A 16,459-nucleotide genomic window follows, 5' to 3' on the forward strand; every position below is an offset into this window, starting at 1 on the left:
AAAGCTGGGCCAGCCGTACGTGGCTGGAAAATTTGCAGTGTGGGGGCAGAGGCATGTGGCTAATTCAGGTAACCGGAAAGCTGGCTTCTATTATTTCTCCAACTCGTAACTTGCAACAGTTGTTTTTCTCCTTTTCGGTTTTGTTTGGGTTTTTTGTTTGTTTGTTTGGGGTTTTTTTGTGTGTGTTTGTTTTGTTTGGTTTTTGGTTTTGGTTTTTCTGTTGCGCTTTTTTTTTTGTGTGTCTCTCTCAAGTGGGTCAGGGAGGAGAAGGTTGTATGGCAGCAATCTTTATAAATACTCAACCCAAGAAAGCCCGTCAGGTCTGGTGGAGTTTTATTTAGATTGCTGTGTGGACAGGCGCGTCCTGTGTTTGGAGGGCAGACGGGTTCTCCTCCCATGCAAGCTGACCACTGCTGTCTCCCTCAGCAGTGGGATTTGGAACGGGCAAGGGAAAGAAGGGAGTCCTGCTACCTGTCATAGTGCTGGGGGCTTTCTGCAGTTTAAAGTAAAAGAGGCACAGGCACGAGTGGAAGTAACATGAGCTGAGGTGAGACCAAACTGGTATTGCTGCTCTTGTGGCAGCAGTTCCCAAAGCCATAAAACAGCTGTAGATCTGTGTAAAGCTTAATGGCATTGGTTGCATAAGGAGCAGGGTCAGAGTTCCTGTCGACTGCTCAAATGCACACCCTAGAGAAGTTAGTCTCTGGATGATTTGTGCAGTACTTTGTAATCCTCTGATCTTTACATGACAGGGTAGTGCATGCAAAAAGTTGGTGAGACACGGTAAGACGGGAGGGATTCGGGGAAGAACAGCTTTGAGCTACTAGCTGTGCCACTCCTGTGCCTCTGTGTTAACAGACGTTATCTGTGTGTATGCATGCGTCCACGTTTATATGGGTATGCACTTCTCAGCATTTGAAAACCTACTGATTAACTTTTAAAAAGTTAATCGGGATTTAGTGTTGAGGGTCAGTCAGCGGAAAGCTGGTCTGCCTGCTGAGCTGCAGCAGCAGTTTCTGCCTCCGGCGTGCTGCGAGTGCCCATCTTTCTGTGCTTGTGTTTCGGTGCTCAGTTTACTGAGGTATAGTTTCTTCAGTGCTGATTTTGTTTCTTCTTTTCCAGAAAAAGAGGAAGCTCTTATAAATGGAGAAGATGAGAAAGGACGGAAAGACCCCTATTTTGTGGAAACACCTTACGGCTACCAGCTGGACTTGGATTTTCTGAAGTACGTGGATGATATACAAAAGGGGAATACCATTAAGAAACTAAACCTCCGAAAGAAGAGGAAAGCCATAGCAGCCTCAGTGTGTACCAAGAATTCTGGTGGGCAGTGCAGTGGCTGGACCTCCACAGAGTCTCTCTCTTCATCAAACAGTGATGAGAACAAGCAGTCTTGTTTGGCAGCAAGGAGTCAAGTAACCTTGTCTGTCCCTGCAAGACCCTCAGTTTCCTTTGAAGCATCTCCCTCCTACTTAACCATCCCTGAGAGTAAGCAGCTTCCTCCTCCCTCCCCCCAGCCTCCTCGGCACAACCTCCATGTAACAAAAACCCTAATGGAAACACGGAGGCGACTTGAGCAGGAGAGGATGATGCAAGTCACACCTGGAGATGTCCGCAGGCCCCGGCTTTCGAGCTTTGGAGGCATGGGCTCCACGAGCTCCCTCCCCTCTTTTGTGGGATCCAGTGGTTACAGTCACATGTCTCAGCAGCTGCAGAATGGCTATCAGGGGAATGGTGACTATGGTGCCTGCTTCAGCTCCTCCTTGGGCAGTTCCATCCGTCACAGCCCCATGAGCTCGGGAATATCCACTCCAGTCACCAATGTGAGCCCAGTGCATCTGCAGCACATCAGGGAGCAAATGGCAGTTGCCCTCAAGCGTCTGAAGGAACTTGAGGAGCAAGTCAAGACCATTCCTGTGCTACAGGTCAAAATTTCAGTGTTACAGGAAGAGAAGAGGCACATGATGGCTGAACTCAAAAATCAGAGGAAAGCCACACAAAATGACATGTATGGTTTCAGAAAGCGATCCTACAGTGCGGGAAATGCAGACCAGTGGGAACACATGTCTCAGGTGAGAAGAGGTGGAGAACTGTATATAGATTGTGAGGAAGAGATGGAGAGTGCAGAGCAGACTTCTCAGAGGATAGAGGAGTTCAGGCAGCTGACGGCTGAGATGCAAGCCCTGGAGAAAAAAATCCAGGATAGCAACTATGAAAATCCGGCAAATCTTTGGGCGAACAGAGAAAGCCTGACAAAAGAAGCCCGATCTGTTGCTGTAGGTGCTGATGAGAACATGAATGATGTGGTTATATACAACAGATCTGCAAGGCAACACAAAGAAGTAGCTGTGGGGACAGAGAAGGAAATGAGAGAGTCTGGAGTTGGGGTGACAGAGGCCATGCTTGGCTTGTCTACAGAGGTCGAAAAAGAGATAGAGCTTCAGCAGCAGACCATTGAAGCCCTTAAGGAGAAGATTTACAGACTAGAGGTTCAGTTAAAGGAAACGACCCATGACAGGGAAATGACCAAATTAAAACAGGAGCTGCAGGCAGCTGGTTCTAGGAAAAAAATGGATAAAGCTGTGATGGCTCAGCCCTGTGTCGTCAGCAGGACAGTGGAGGCCATTGTACAAATGAGAGACCAAATGGTGGGAGACCACGTGGATGTTACTGATTCATCAGTGGGAAACCACCTGCAGATGAGCAGCGTTGGCACCTCCTGCAGACCTGGCATGCGGAGCGTAGCTGCGGGCCCCGAGCTGCTGATGAGCCAGTGGCTGGTGGGGGAGAGGGCAGAGGGGCGAGACCAGGGCACGGGGGGGGTTGTTGAGCTGTGTGATAAGGCGGTAGGGGCAGAGACAAGGTTCTGTGAGACAGGTGTCAACACGGAGGAGCCAGCAGGCATGCCGAGCCCCCACCGGATGGTGCAGACGGTCAGAGCGGTAAAGTCTGTGGGCTGTGGGGATTGCTCTGTGGACGTGGTGGTTTGCACCCCCAAAGAGAGCGTGTCCCGCGAAACAGCCACAGAGGCTGTGCCAAGAGCAGAGGCAACTGTGATGGCCGTGCCTTCTATGGCTAGCCAACAAACCAGCACTGCTTTGGAGATGGTGAGCCAGTGCACAAGCACGGATATGGCATCCCTGGTGGACTGTGGGACAAACACTTCTCTGAGCTGCCGTGATAAACAGACCAACACGGAGAGCGTGGAGATGCGCAGCGTGGCAGTAGGCGACGGCCGTGTGAAGGACATACACGCCTCTGCCAAAACCCGTTCGGTTGGAGTGGGCACCTTGCTCTCTAGTCAGCCTGGCTTTGAAAAGCCTTCTGCAATAAAAACCAAAGACTGTGGTGTTGGGCAGATAAATGTTCATGAGAACTACCTAGTTGGTCTTAAAATGAGGAGCATTGCCTGTGGACCCCCTCCACTGCCGGTTGTGCCAGCTGGCACCAGAAGCATTGGTGTTGGTGGAGAGTCGGTGTGTGAGCCGATGAGTGGTCTGTTGGAAAGCCCTCTGCCTCCAGCTGAGCTGAGGACAGGCTTGGATCACTACATTGAGCGTGTGCAGAAGCTGCTGCAGGAACAGCAGATGTTGCTTGCTGAGAACTACAGTGAATTGGCAGAAGCCTTTGGGGAGCCCCACTCCCAGATTGGATCCCTCAATTCGCAGCTCATCAGCACCCTCTCCTCCATCAACTCAGTCATGAAATACGCCAGCACAGAGGAGCTACGGAGTCTGGACCTGCAGAAGCAGTGCATGGAGAGAAGCAGCACGTCAGGTAAGCCCTGTGTTTGACACACGTTTGGTCCACTTCTTGCCAGAACCACAGGTCAGTAACCTGCCAGGCTCTCACTTGGTTTGGTAGCAAATGTGTAGTCCTCCCCACTGAAATGTGGAACATAAGGTTGTTGCTGAATATGCCAGTTGGGTATTTTTTCCAGCCCACCACTGGTAGCTGAGAAACCAGAGGTGAGTTTGTCTCTTCTACTGCAGTGGAGTCTGAAGGGCCTGGTGATGATGATGGCCATGCAAGAGAGGTATCTAGAAGTATGCAGGGTTTGAGTGCCATGCAAAGTGTTGACTCCATTTTGTAATATGAGGTTAATGCCTGGAAGTTTGGAATTTTCTCCTTTAAACTTGACAGGCAGTTTTTAAGGACTGTGGTGTCAAGATTTGTTGGAGTTGAAAGTTACATTCAGTATCTGTATCAAACTGGCTTGTTACTACCAATATTTCCCAGGATTTTGTAGTGCTTCTTCCATTGACTTTGTTCCTCGTGCCTCTCAGCCAGGGAGATGTGGGTGCTTTCCCCATTCCAGCAGGGCTGATTGCTTTAATAGGCAACTCCAGAGAACTTCACAGAAACCACATCTTGCATCTTCTCTGTTCCAATAACTGTTTGTCCTAATACCTAATTATAGCCTCATGTTTGAAAGGCATAAGCTGTAATTATTGCTGGAGATTTTTGTGACACTCAGGAAAGGCAAGAATTGAGATTTAAATACTCATTGCATTTTATTTATGAACTTTAATATATACGCAATTAATTTGAGTGATTTCTTTATTCCCAAGGGTAAAGTTGCTTACTTCTTTAATTATTATTTTTGGGTGTCTGATGGTCTGGTTTAAAACTTAGCCATTTTTTCTAATACCTTGTAGGTGAATCCAACCACATTCCTATTAAGATTATAAATGTTGGCTTAGAGGAAACAAGTATGTAAAGCCTGGCAGAGACTATTGGTTAGTCTCCTTGGTCCTGTCATACAGTGACTGAAACAAGAGGTTAAGGAAATCAGGAAAAAGTTGTGCAAATTCCTTGGTGCCATCAGTGCTGAACTGGAAAAAAAATCCTAAGTAAATACCATTTATAGCACTGCTATGTGAAACTCTTGCGGTTCATTTACTGCCTTGAAATTTACCCATTTTTGTTAAAAGGCAGCTTGGTAAATTATTCTTTTCAATGTTCACGCACTAAATGGAGCCATCCATTAAATGAGATGAAGTAAAAAGTTTAGTTTCCTATAGTAAAGCAATAAGCAACATTTATGTTGCAGTAAAGAAAATGTATGATATCTTGTGATACTGTATATGCAATATTACTGTCTTTCTGGTGTGCACTTTGTATTTCGGGCTTCTTACACATAATGATACTATAATAAAACGAGTATCTAGACAACACTAAAAGTGTCTGTGAAGACAGTGAACCAGAATTTTTGTTAGCTGTCAATCCTCAATTCCTTTCCCTGCTTTTGCTGCACGGTATCAAATGTGCTATTCTAGAGACTTGAAAGTATTTAGACACAAGTGGAGTGATGGATCATATTTTACTAAATATGTTCTTACTCAGATTCAGATTTCACATTCTTGATAAAATTATTCTGGAATAATTTAATTTTAACTTGTAATTCCATTATCTTTAGCTATGTATGCTGAGTGTAAAATCTCTTTTATTTTTAGTCCCTGGTGAAAGCTACACACCAGGATTTTGTGCATAAATCAAGCTCTGGCTATAATAGTTTAGACCATGGAGAACTGGAGTGGAAATGGTATAAGCCTGCAATGTTTCCCCTTCTCTTTCTGTTACTTTTGAGAATATTGTTTTTTCTGCATTTATCTGCTAGTCCTACTGCTTGTTCTAGTGATTTTACAGGTTATATGTTACTTTTTTCTGTAGAATAATTTTTTTCAGAATGAAGCACTAACTTAAGTAATTGTGTGAGCACTGAAACTAAAAAAGCCTTTCCCCCCCCCATGCATCAGTATCTCATGATAACTTGTGAGCTCTTAATAAGTCTTTCCTCACGTTTATGTCTCTTGGATGTAATTTTTCAAGTGTCATGTGTCAACTCAACCAGCACTCCTTTCTCCAGGCATGGCATCTAAGCCATATTCTCTAAAGCTTGTATAAAGATAAAAATCGTTCAGAGCACCGAGGTTCTAGTCCTGTTTGGTTAAAATGAGCAATTGGATTTAAGTTATTGGCAGAAGCATGGCCTTGCAAGCCTTGGTTTCTTAGAAAAATGGTCTGAAAATAGAGGCAGAAGTGTCTGGTTTCAGATTAGCAGCAGTGGTGTAGTCTCTGGTATTTTATTGAAAGAGCATCCTTAGGAAGCGCCTCTTAGAGACCAGGGTTCTTTTAGGGCAAAAATAGCTGAGCTGGCTTTTGAGTCGTGTAATTTGGGTACCAACTTGCCATATTAAAGGGTTAGTGGTCTATACTGCTTCTGATACCTGAGGGAGCACATCAGTCACATTTTCAGCCTCACAGACCAGGGCTGTGCTGCAGGGTCGTCTGCAGCCTGGCAGCCCCTGACACCACCTGTGGCAAAGGGTGGAGATGCAGGCGCAAGAGCTGGAGCCTGCTGAGCAGGACGTGGGCTGACCCTGCAGCTGGCATCCTTAGACACAAGCTAAGTGGACTTCTGAGGTGATCTCTCAGCCAGGTCTATAAGCAATAAGTATATTGCTGTTGCAAAATAAACACCTTCACTTCCGTAGCTAAGCAACTCTTATTTACATACACACTATATTTCAGAAGCTCTAGTGACGTCAGGGAAATCAAACCTGCTGGCCTGACAGGTTGACGTCCACAAAGTCATGTTAGCCAGCACTGGCAAACTTTTTGTGTCCAGCTGGAATGTATGGAAGTGGGTGACAAACCTAGATGAGAACTGATCCTTGGAGCAGACAGGATATAGAGCACTAGAAGAGGAGAGCATGTTCAGGTTCTCAGTTTATTGTCACAGAACTTTTGAGAAGTTTCAGAAAGTTACATTTGAGTGTGCATGTGATTCATTTTGTAAATATGAACCAGAGGCCTAATGTCACTTGTAGGGGTTTTAATTACATGGACTCTTCCAGAAGTCTTATAGGTGGATGTCTTTCATAGGCAATGAGTTTACAAGGGTGAAATTTAAAAACAACTGCTGTGTTGTAAACCTTGAAAATTACCTGAGCATATCTGACATGAAAAAGCAGGGTTATTTTGCCTCGATGATCTTTGGAGTATCAGTTTTACCATCACTTTTGGAGTAATCCAGACTGAGCACCCCAGTGGAAGCATTACACTAATCATAATGAGGAGAAGGCAACTTCTTGAATTAAAACTTGAGGGAGTGAAAGGAAGCAGGAGGCAAGTGATGTCAGAAAATCTCATGGGTTAGGAAAACATTATGTGCCATCTGGTGGAAAGATCTTTCACGGTTTTCAACTTGCTCTCCCAGAGTGCGTGAGGCAGGCTGAGGGGCAGTGGAAAGACAGAAGGAATGGTGGTGGTGTAAGAAGCACCTGATTTTCCAAAGGTGGTGTATAGGAATAATGAGGTATTGGGGCCATGGTTGTCTCTCTTGCTCTATCATCATTCAAAATGCAAAACCAGCAGGGAATCAGATAAAGTTATTTTCTCTTCACAGCTCTTCCATTTGAAAAGTTTGTAGTATTTTCTTTCAAAGACTGTGTAGCTTGATGGGTTGGTATCCCCCCTTCTGGCAGCGTGGACCACACTAGTGCAGTTGAAGATTTGAGGCTTGTCTGAGGATCATGATCCAGTGCTGTTGGAGGTGCAGGCATGTTGGTGGGCCCTGCAAAGCTCTGGGCTGCTACAAAGCTAGCACTGGTTATCTACATATAGGCAAAAGAGTGACGCCCTCAGCTTCAACTCTGCCAGGTGCATGCCTTAATCACCAGGTTAAGTTTCTGCACAGATGTGCTTGTTTGTGTAATAAAGAGGATCCATCCATCTCCCTGCTGGGGAGAGGGTGACTGACATACAGGGAGCATTTTTCATATTCCCTGTAAGGCAGTGCATGATGCAAAACAGTCATGCAGATGGTCCCATCTGTGTGTCAGATGAGGACTGTTTATTCACATATGCCTGGCTGGCATCTCAAAAAATACAGGGCTTCTCTGTGTCTTTCATGTGGCAGGTGGTATTTATTGACCTGATAGTTGTAACAACATTTAAAGCTCAAGTGCCCATATCATTTGAAAACGGTAGCAACCTTTATATTAGAAACTGAGGTGTTTAGCAGGGTTGGGTTTTTTTTGTTGTTGTTGTTTTAAATACCCATCTGGTTCTATCACAAGAGAAACAGAAACCTGGTCAGTAATTGTCCTATAAAGACTTTAGTCAAGTGAAACTCCATAAAACCTCTTTTAAGAGATTTGATGTAACTTCATTGGTCATGTGTTAACACATGCTTATTATTTTTATTATTATCATTAGAATATTTGCTGATTTTGTTCTGTGACAGAACTACATGGAGGGCTTGAATCTGAAAGCTGCTCTACACACTAATTTCTGCTTCGATTAACAAAGAGTATAATTTGTTATGGTATAAATAACTTTTTCCTTCAAATCTATTGCTGCTTAAAAAGTGGCAAGGTCTGAACTGCTGGCCTGTCTGTTAAAGTGACTGATAAAACCCCAGTTCCATCCCAGTGCTGTGGCACAGGGACATGACGTTCATGATGAGCTTTGTTTAGAGTTCAACTTCCATGGTAACAAGCACACCTATGAATATTTAAGGAGATTCCCATTTTTCCAAGGAAGTCTGGTTGTATTGCAGCAACAATAAAGCATCAGCTGAGAAGATAACTCCTTGAAAGGAGGGAGGGCGGACCTTCCTGCTGTGCCCAGCATCATGAGGTGCTTTGATCTACCACTCATTAGGGAAATTAAGGATGACTTTCACTGAGGTTCACGCGAAGTTGTCTAGGAAAAGAGAGCACTTAATAAATAAGATGATTAGCTGCTTCACAGACATGTAATTTTTTAGTGTTCAATCTTGTTCAATTAAAGGAATTGGTTTTGACTTCCAGTTTCAACAAACTGGCTTCACAAGCTAGTTTGGGGATAGAAAACAGCTTCTCAACACAAAAAAAATGGTTAAAGTGAGAGTGAAAGTTAAATTGAGATTATTCTTGTAATCCTATTAGAGGAGTCCTCCTGTAAGAAGGAGCATATTCCCCAGAGGCAAATGGTAGCTGCAGCATTTATATACACTTGGATGCCCAGTGAATCTGGCTTCTGTTGATTTACCATAGTTCATATGTGGCAATATTTTGTTCTGAACTTTTAAATTCACTGACTTTTGAGTTGAAACGGCTTAAAAATAACTTTTAAAATTTAACTGCCTAATCTTCTCAAGGTAATATTTATTAGGTAGATGAGTTAATAATTGTGAATGTTTAAATGTGACATGTTTGCTTTTCACTACTTTTTAATTTCCCATAGTAGAATGGATTTTTTTCTTCAATAGTTCTGATGTGTAGACCAAATGGAAACTATTTATATGAAAAAATAACTTTTTTCAGGAAAAAGCAACTTAGTAAGATTTAAGACCCTTGAGAAGATTTTTGTGTTCTTCAGTTAAACTAACTTAATAGGGAGCTTATTTGCACTGTGAAGAAATCATACAGTGTGAAAGAGAAGAATTTCCTTGCTGTATATGCTCCAGATAGCATTTAAGCACTGTCTTTAGGGAGCGTATTATTTGTACTTTCTTTTATAAACATATTGTGCAAATAAACACTTGCACTGATCAACAGGTTAAAACTAAAATCTTTGTGTGGCTAACACACAGGCAACAAGCTTGTGCACTTTTTTTAGCTAGAAGCCTGTGATATTCCAGTCAGAGAGCTAAGTTCTCATCCTGATGGTATTTGACTCCCCTGGCCTTGTTTGCACTCATCTTTGGGGTCCTGGTAGACAGGAGGATGACCATGAGCCAGCAATGTGCCCTTGTGGCCAAGAAGGCCAATGGCATCCTGGGGTGCATCAGAAAGGGTGTAGTTAGTAGGTCAAGAGAGGTTCTCCTTCCCCTCTATTCTGCATTGGTGAGGCCACACTGGACTATTGTGTCCAGTTCTGGGCCCCTCAGTTCAAGAAGGGCAGGGAACTGCTTGAAAGAGTCCAGCACAGAGCCACAGAGATGATTAAGGGAGTGGAACATCTCCCTGATGAGGAAAGGCTGAGGGAGCTGGGTCTCTTTAGCTTGGAGAAAAGGAGACTGAGGGGTGACCTCATCAATGTTTACCAATATGTAAGGGGTGAGTGTCAAGGAGATGGAGTTAGGCTTTTCTCAGTGATGACCAGTGATAGGACAAGGGGTAAAGGGTTCAAATTGGAGCATAGGAGGTTCAAGATGAATATCAGAAAAAAAACATTTTCCTGTGAGAGTGACAGAGCCCTGGAACAGGCTGCCCAGGGAGGTTGTGGAGTCTCCTTCACTGGAGACATTCAAAACCCTCCTGGACAAGTTCCTGTGTGATGTGCTCTGGGTGACCCTGCTCTGGCAGGGGGGTTGGACTAGATGATCTTTCAAGGTCCCTTCCAACCCCCAGGATTCTATGATTCTATGATCTTGATTTCCAGTGGTATAAAAGTATTGTCAAGCTAAATTGTTTTTATAGTAATGCTTAGATCTGCTTCAATTGTACTAAATGGAATTTTTCAAAAGCAGGTAGAGCATGGACTTCTGCTATCACAAATTCAGGTCAAATTCAGGGGAAAAAGTACTGTTTGAAACTTGCCCAGTGAGTTACCTGAACCTGCTTACTACATGACTACTCATACTCTCATAAATGGGAGGGATCTGCAGTTAGGAAGGGAAATAACATCTTAATAACAATAGATGGAGCTTCTAGGTGCCAGAAATGGCATGGGTAATCTGCTGCTGATGTATAGTTTTGCTGTCTCCCTTGTTTAAATTGGTGAGATTTTCAGAAGCACAAGTGACTTAGGAGAGAAGATTCCTTCTAGAAATTTTAAAACAGGTGCTGTAAGTCCCTCAGACAAGTGGAGCTAAGCCACTGAAAATGGTTCAGTCACTTGTTTCACTCACTGAAATTGATGAGTAGCTTTCTGCATAAGGACTTATGAACAGTTGACGTTTTTAAGTTGGTTGTGGTTGGTTGGTTTGGGGGTTTTTTGGTTTTGTTTGTTTTTTTGGTCTTATCATATTTCTGCTTCTAAATTAATCCTGAGCTTTTCCTAGGTCCCTCTACTATATGGCAGTATACATTTAGAAATTCCTGGCAGCTCCATGCTGTGGTTAGCTATGCTATTTCAATACTTAGAAGCTTTTATCAAGGTTGCATTATTTGCCCCCAACAGCAAACAAACAAAAAATGAGCAGGGTGAGTCTACCTGAGCAGCTCTGTCTGGAGGCAGTGTTTGGCTAAGTGCTGAGCCTGTTGGCTGATGGACTGTCAGCATTGTGCACCACAACCTGGTGCCACTGAGAAGGGTTCTGTGCAATCATGCTTAAGATCTGTGTGAGGTGAGATATGAGGAGTGTGTTTTAAGGTCTGTGCAGACTGGTGCTGGTATTCAGCCAGGGTTTATTTCCAGACTTCAAAAGTGTGCAGATTTGACAGCAACCCTGCAGGTGTCATGAAGGAAGAGGGAATTTGGCTTGTTCAAGTTTTCTGGGTTGGGGGCAGCAGTTGTTTCATCTGTTAAATCATTGACCGTAGTGTTGGGTAGCACAGCTGCTTCCTTCATCCATGTTTCCAAGTGATTTGCTCCAGGCTACTGCTCTCCAAACATCTTTGTATTCCTTATCTTGTAAAGGGGGAGGGCTGAGAGCTGATATGAAATGCTGATTAATAGCTTGGAGCATTAATGTTGTGTTGTGCACAAAGCTGTCTTTCCTTGAACTTTGGGTGCTGTAGGCACAGTGTAGCCCAGCTAGTGTATGTAATGTGCAATAATTTGTTGTCTGCTGGTTCTCAGGCCTTAATGTCATCGTCTTTTGTCAGGTGCTGGGGGCGAAACAATAAACAATAAACCTTCTCTTCCTTGTTTGAAGGCATGGGCAAGCTGCCCCAGATCCAGAACGCACTCTGGTGCTTCTCAGACACTGAGGAATGAACTAGAAGAGGGCACCTACTAACAACTTGTTGCATCAGTGGCAGGTTTAGCTAGGAGAGTGGCTGTGGGGCAAGGGAGAAAAGGCTGCTACTGTCCTGTCTCTCTGTCCTGCCCTGCATCTCCCTCCCCAGTGTCTCAGGGCAGAAGGGAGACACCTGAGAAGTTCAGTCTTTGGCTTTGCGGGGTGTTGTGGTTTGGGCCCAACACGACAACAAAGGAACAATCCCATGGCTGTTCACTCAACTCCTCCTCCACACACACTCTAGGATGAGGACAAAGCTCATGAGTCAAGACAAAGGACGAGGAGGGTTCTTCACTGATTAAGGTCCCTGGCAAAACAGACTCAACTTGGGGAAAAAATAGTACTTTTAACTTCACACTAATTGGATTCATGCAGGACACAGCACAAAGAACAGGGCTTGCATATGTTACCCCACCCCTCCCTTCTTCCTAAGCTGAAATCCTTTTGTTCCCAGTTTCTCTCCCTCCCTCCCCCCAGCAGCACAGGGGGACAGGGGATGGGGTTTAGAGTCAGTTCACAGGCTGGTGGTTCCTGCTGCTCCTTCCTCCTCAGGAAGAAGGATTCCTCCAGCCTGGGCTTCCCACAGAGTCAGGGGCTGCTTCGGGAACACCCAGCTCTCCTGGTAACAGGGTCTTCCAAAGCTGCATAATCAGAGTCCACAGGCAGCAAATCCACTGGCCACAACATCCAAGTCTACTGGCCAAGTTGATCCCTCCTGGCACCTTCAGGGAATGTTCCACCACGTTCCTCCATGAGTGCAGGGGCACAGCTGCCATCTCGCCATCTGCTGGGGCACCTTCTTCCCCTTCTTCCTCACCAACCACCAGTACCACTCTCCTGCTCCATCACAGCTCTTCTCCTCCAGCACAGCTCTTCTCCACCAAGACCTTCTCTGGTCAGGTGTTATATCAGTTCACAGAATCACAGAATCCTAGGGGTATCATCTAGTCCAACCCCCCTGCCAGAGCAGGGTCACCTAGAGTACATCACACAGGAACTCATCCAGGTGGGTTTTGAATGTCTCCAGTGAGGGAGACTCCACAACCTCCCTGGGCAGTCTGTTCCAGTGCTCTGTCACTCTTACAGTAAAAAAATTTTTTCGGATATTCACCTTGAACCTCCTATGCTCCAATTTACACCCATTACCCCTTGTCCTATCACTGGTCATCACTGAGAAAAGCCTAACTCCATCTCCCTGACACTCACCCCTTACATATTTGTAAACATTGATGAGGTCACCCCTCAGTCTCCTTTTCTCCAAGCTAAAGAGACCCAGCTCCCTCAGCCTTTCCTCATAAGGGAGATGTTCCACTCCCCTAATCATCTTCGTAGCTCTGCGCTGGACTCTTTCGAGCAGTTCCCTGTCCTTTTTGAACTGAGGGGCCCAGAACTGGACACAATACTCCAGATGTGGCCTCACCCATGCAGAATAGAGGGGGAGGAGAACCTCTCTTGACCTACTAACCACACCCTTTCTAATGCACCCCAGGATGCCATTGGCCTTCTTGGCCACAAGGGCACATTGCTGGCTCATGGTCATCCTCCTATCTACCAGGACTCCCAGGTCCCTTTCTCCTACACTGCTCTGCAGCAGGTCAGCCCCCAACCTGTACTGGTTCTTCTGTGTGTTAATCGCTGAGTTGTATCTATTCTCCCTCTAATGGCTTCTTGACTGTTTTTGGAGCAGGGGGAGCTTCTTACCTGAGCCACTCCGGTTGCCCTTCCCCTGCTACCAGAAATCCCACCAAACCAGAACAGGGGCCTGAGTGCTGATGAAGAGGGATGACAGGGCACTGCAAAGCACCATTGGTTCACATCAGGAAGGACCCCTGCTCTGTGCTGCCTTGCCAGCATCCCTCAGCTCCAGCACTCACAAGCCTGCTGGTGTTCCCAGGACAGGCTGCAGTTGGTTGTTCCAGCTGCCTGCAGAGGAGGACTGTAGTGCCTGACAGACTTCAGCTACACTAAAACCAGGCATCTTAAGAGGCTTTGCGTATCTCTGCTGCTTCAGAGCAGTTTTCCTCCACTCCCTCCTCATGTCCTTTGGTGGTGAGGCTGAAACAGAGTGGGAGGCCCGGTAAAACTAGCCACAGCAGCCACCACCAGGTGCAGCTGAAGTGGTTACTCTGTTTGGTACTCTGTAATTGCAGCTGTTACTGCTCCAAGCAAGCAGCAGGTTCCTTGTATTTCAGCTACAGAAGTTAAAAACATCACTGTTTTGGTTAGCGCTTCATGGCCTTGGCAGTCCTTTTCTCCTTGGCTGCAGATGGGGGATATTGCTCACTGTTGGGAAGGCACCTGACCAAAGCTGGTCATCACTGTGAAGTGAGGAGAGCTGTAGGAGCTTTTGATTTCCACTGGAGCTCGTTACATCTCAAGGACACAGGCACGTGTCTAGAAGCATTGCCATCCAATGGGACCTTGAGAGTCTTGAGTTGTGGGCCCATGGCAACCTCATGAAGATCAACCAAGCCTATTGCAAAGTCCTGCACATGGATCAGGGCAATCCCAAGCACAAATACAGGCTAGGTGGAGAATGGATCGAGAGAAGCCCTGAGGAAAAGGACTTGGGAGTGCTGGTTGATGAGAAGCTCAACATGAGCTGGTGTTGTGTACATGCAGCCCAGAAGGCCAACTGTGTCCCTTGCTGCATCAAAAGAAATGTGGCCACAGGTCAAAGGAGGTGATTCTGCCCTTCTACTCCACTCTTGTGAGACCCACCATGAGTACTATGTCCAGTCCTGGAGCCCTCAAAGCAAGAAGGACATGGAACTATTGGAGCAAGTCTAGGAAAGGGCCACAAAGATGACTGGAGTGCTGGAGCAGCTCTCCTAGGAAGATGAGCTGAGAGAGTTGGGGCTGTTCAGCCTGGTGAAGAGAAGGCTCTGGGGGGACCTTCTAGCAGCCTTCCAGTACTAGATGGGGGCCTACAGGAAAGCTGGAAGGGACTTTTCACCAGTGTGTGTAGTGATAGGATGGTAGGTAATGGTTTTAACCTGGAAGAGGGTAGATTTAGGTTATATGTTAGGAAGCAATTATTTCCTGTGCCTGTGGTGAGACTGGAACAGGTTGCCCAGGCCCCCTCCCTGGAAGTGTTCAAGGCCAGGCTGGATGTGGCTTTGAGGAACCTGGTCTAGTGGGAGATGTTCTGCCCATGCAGGAGGGTTGGAACTGAATGATCTTAAGGTCCCTTCCAACCCTAGCCATTCTGTGATTCTATGATATGATTGCTCTGCACAAGGATCACTGGGGTAGCTGCTGCCTTCACCCTCCCTTTCCCTGAGTGGACAGAAGTTTTTTGGCTGTACCTGTAGTGACATGTCTGACAATACCCAAAGCAGGTATAGCTTGGAGAAACTATGAGAAATGGTGGAAGTGGGCTATAGGTCTTGTTGCTGGAGCAGGAATCTGGAAATCCATGAGGGTAGAGAGGAGAGTTTGTTGGGAGCTTGGAGACCTGGTTGGGAATGGGAGCAAGGAGGAGAAAGCTGCTGGGAAGTGACAGTGCTTGGAAATATGAGCTTCATTATAGGAAAATAAAAGTACTTAGGTGAAGCAAGAAGGGGGAAAGGCAGTCTAGCAAGAGCAGTGAAGTTGTCAGCTGTATTTCTAAAAATGGATGTTTGGAATTTACCTTACTATATTATGTTAGCATCCTCTGCAGTGCCACTCATCTGTTTGAATGAGGCAGCTGTGGTTTAATTCCTTATAAATACAAATAAAAAACCTATGGAGGCACAAGTGGTTGAAGCAAGCTTTGAAAGAAAGAAGTTATAGTGTTTAAAGTATGTTAAACATTTTTGGTTTTTTATCTGTAAAATGCTAGCAAGATCATGTAAGGAAGAATGTGTGTGTAAAAACACAGTGTGTTCCATAAACAAAAGCATTTGTGCAGCTTTGTAGAGCAGTTGTAATAGAACAGCTGGAGCAATTCCAGGGGAATCTGTAAAAGTCTGTGCGTAATTAGCGCAGCTTTTAAAAACACAAAGGAAAAAATGAGTGGATGCCAGCAAATCAGAAAAAAGGTATAACCCAAACATTTGGAATTGTATTTAAATTCAGCTACTAGCTCAGTACAATCCTGTTCAACAAAACAACCTAAACAAACAAAACACTCCACCACCCAAAAAAACCCAAAACAAAACCAGAAATGCAGTGGGTGGGAGTTTATTGCAGTTGTCTCAGTAAATGGGTAAAGTATATAAACTTTCTGAATTAGTAGAATGATGGCAAAAAGGAAAGTTTCCTGAAAAGTTTCTTTTTCATGGAAAATGCAATTTCCTTTTAAAAAGTAAGATAACAAGAGTACTGCTCTTGCAGAAGGAACCTGCAGAGCCCATGAGCATGCTCTTCAGGTATGTCAGCAAGGAGCAAATCAGCGAGTCTGCCCTGAGCCGGTGGCAGGAGCCAGGGTTACAGCATGTACCAAAAGAGAAGGAAAAGGAAGGACCATTCCTTTCATCCATTTTAAGCCAATATCTTTATAGTTTTTCCTTCTATTGTATGTTTTCTTGGAAAGAAAACTCGCCTTTTTTTAAAAAATTATTTTCTGAAAAAGATCAC

The 16,459-nt window shown here is 45.1% G+C and overlaps 1 protein-coding gene across 1 annotated transcript in view; it reads left to right on the forward strand.

Moving 5' to 3' along the window:
- The first annotated feature begins 1,127 nt into the window (after positions 1 to 1,127).
- The window catches only part of KANK1 (KN motif and ankyrin repeat domains 1), a 30,759-nt gene continuing 15,427 nt past the window's right edge, over positions 1,128 to 16,459 (forward strand). The window contains exon 1 of the mRNA XM_009993613.1: positions 1,128 to 3,777. Coding sequence (XP_009991915.1) covers positions 1,554 to 3,777 — 2,224 coding nt within the window. The 5' untranslated portion in view covers positions 1,128 to 1,553. The remainder of the gene's footprint in view (positions 3,778 to 16,459) is intronic.

This window comes from Chaetura pelagica, unplaced genomic scaffold (assembly GCF_000747805.2).
Source record: "Chaetura pelagica isolate M959 unplaced genomic scaffold, ChaPel_1.0 scaffold42, whole genome shotgun sequence".
Classification (NCBI taxonomy): domain Eukaryota; kingdom Metazoa; phylum Chordata; class Aves; order Apodiformes; family Apodidae; genus Chaetura; species Chaetura pelagica.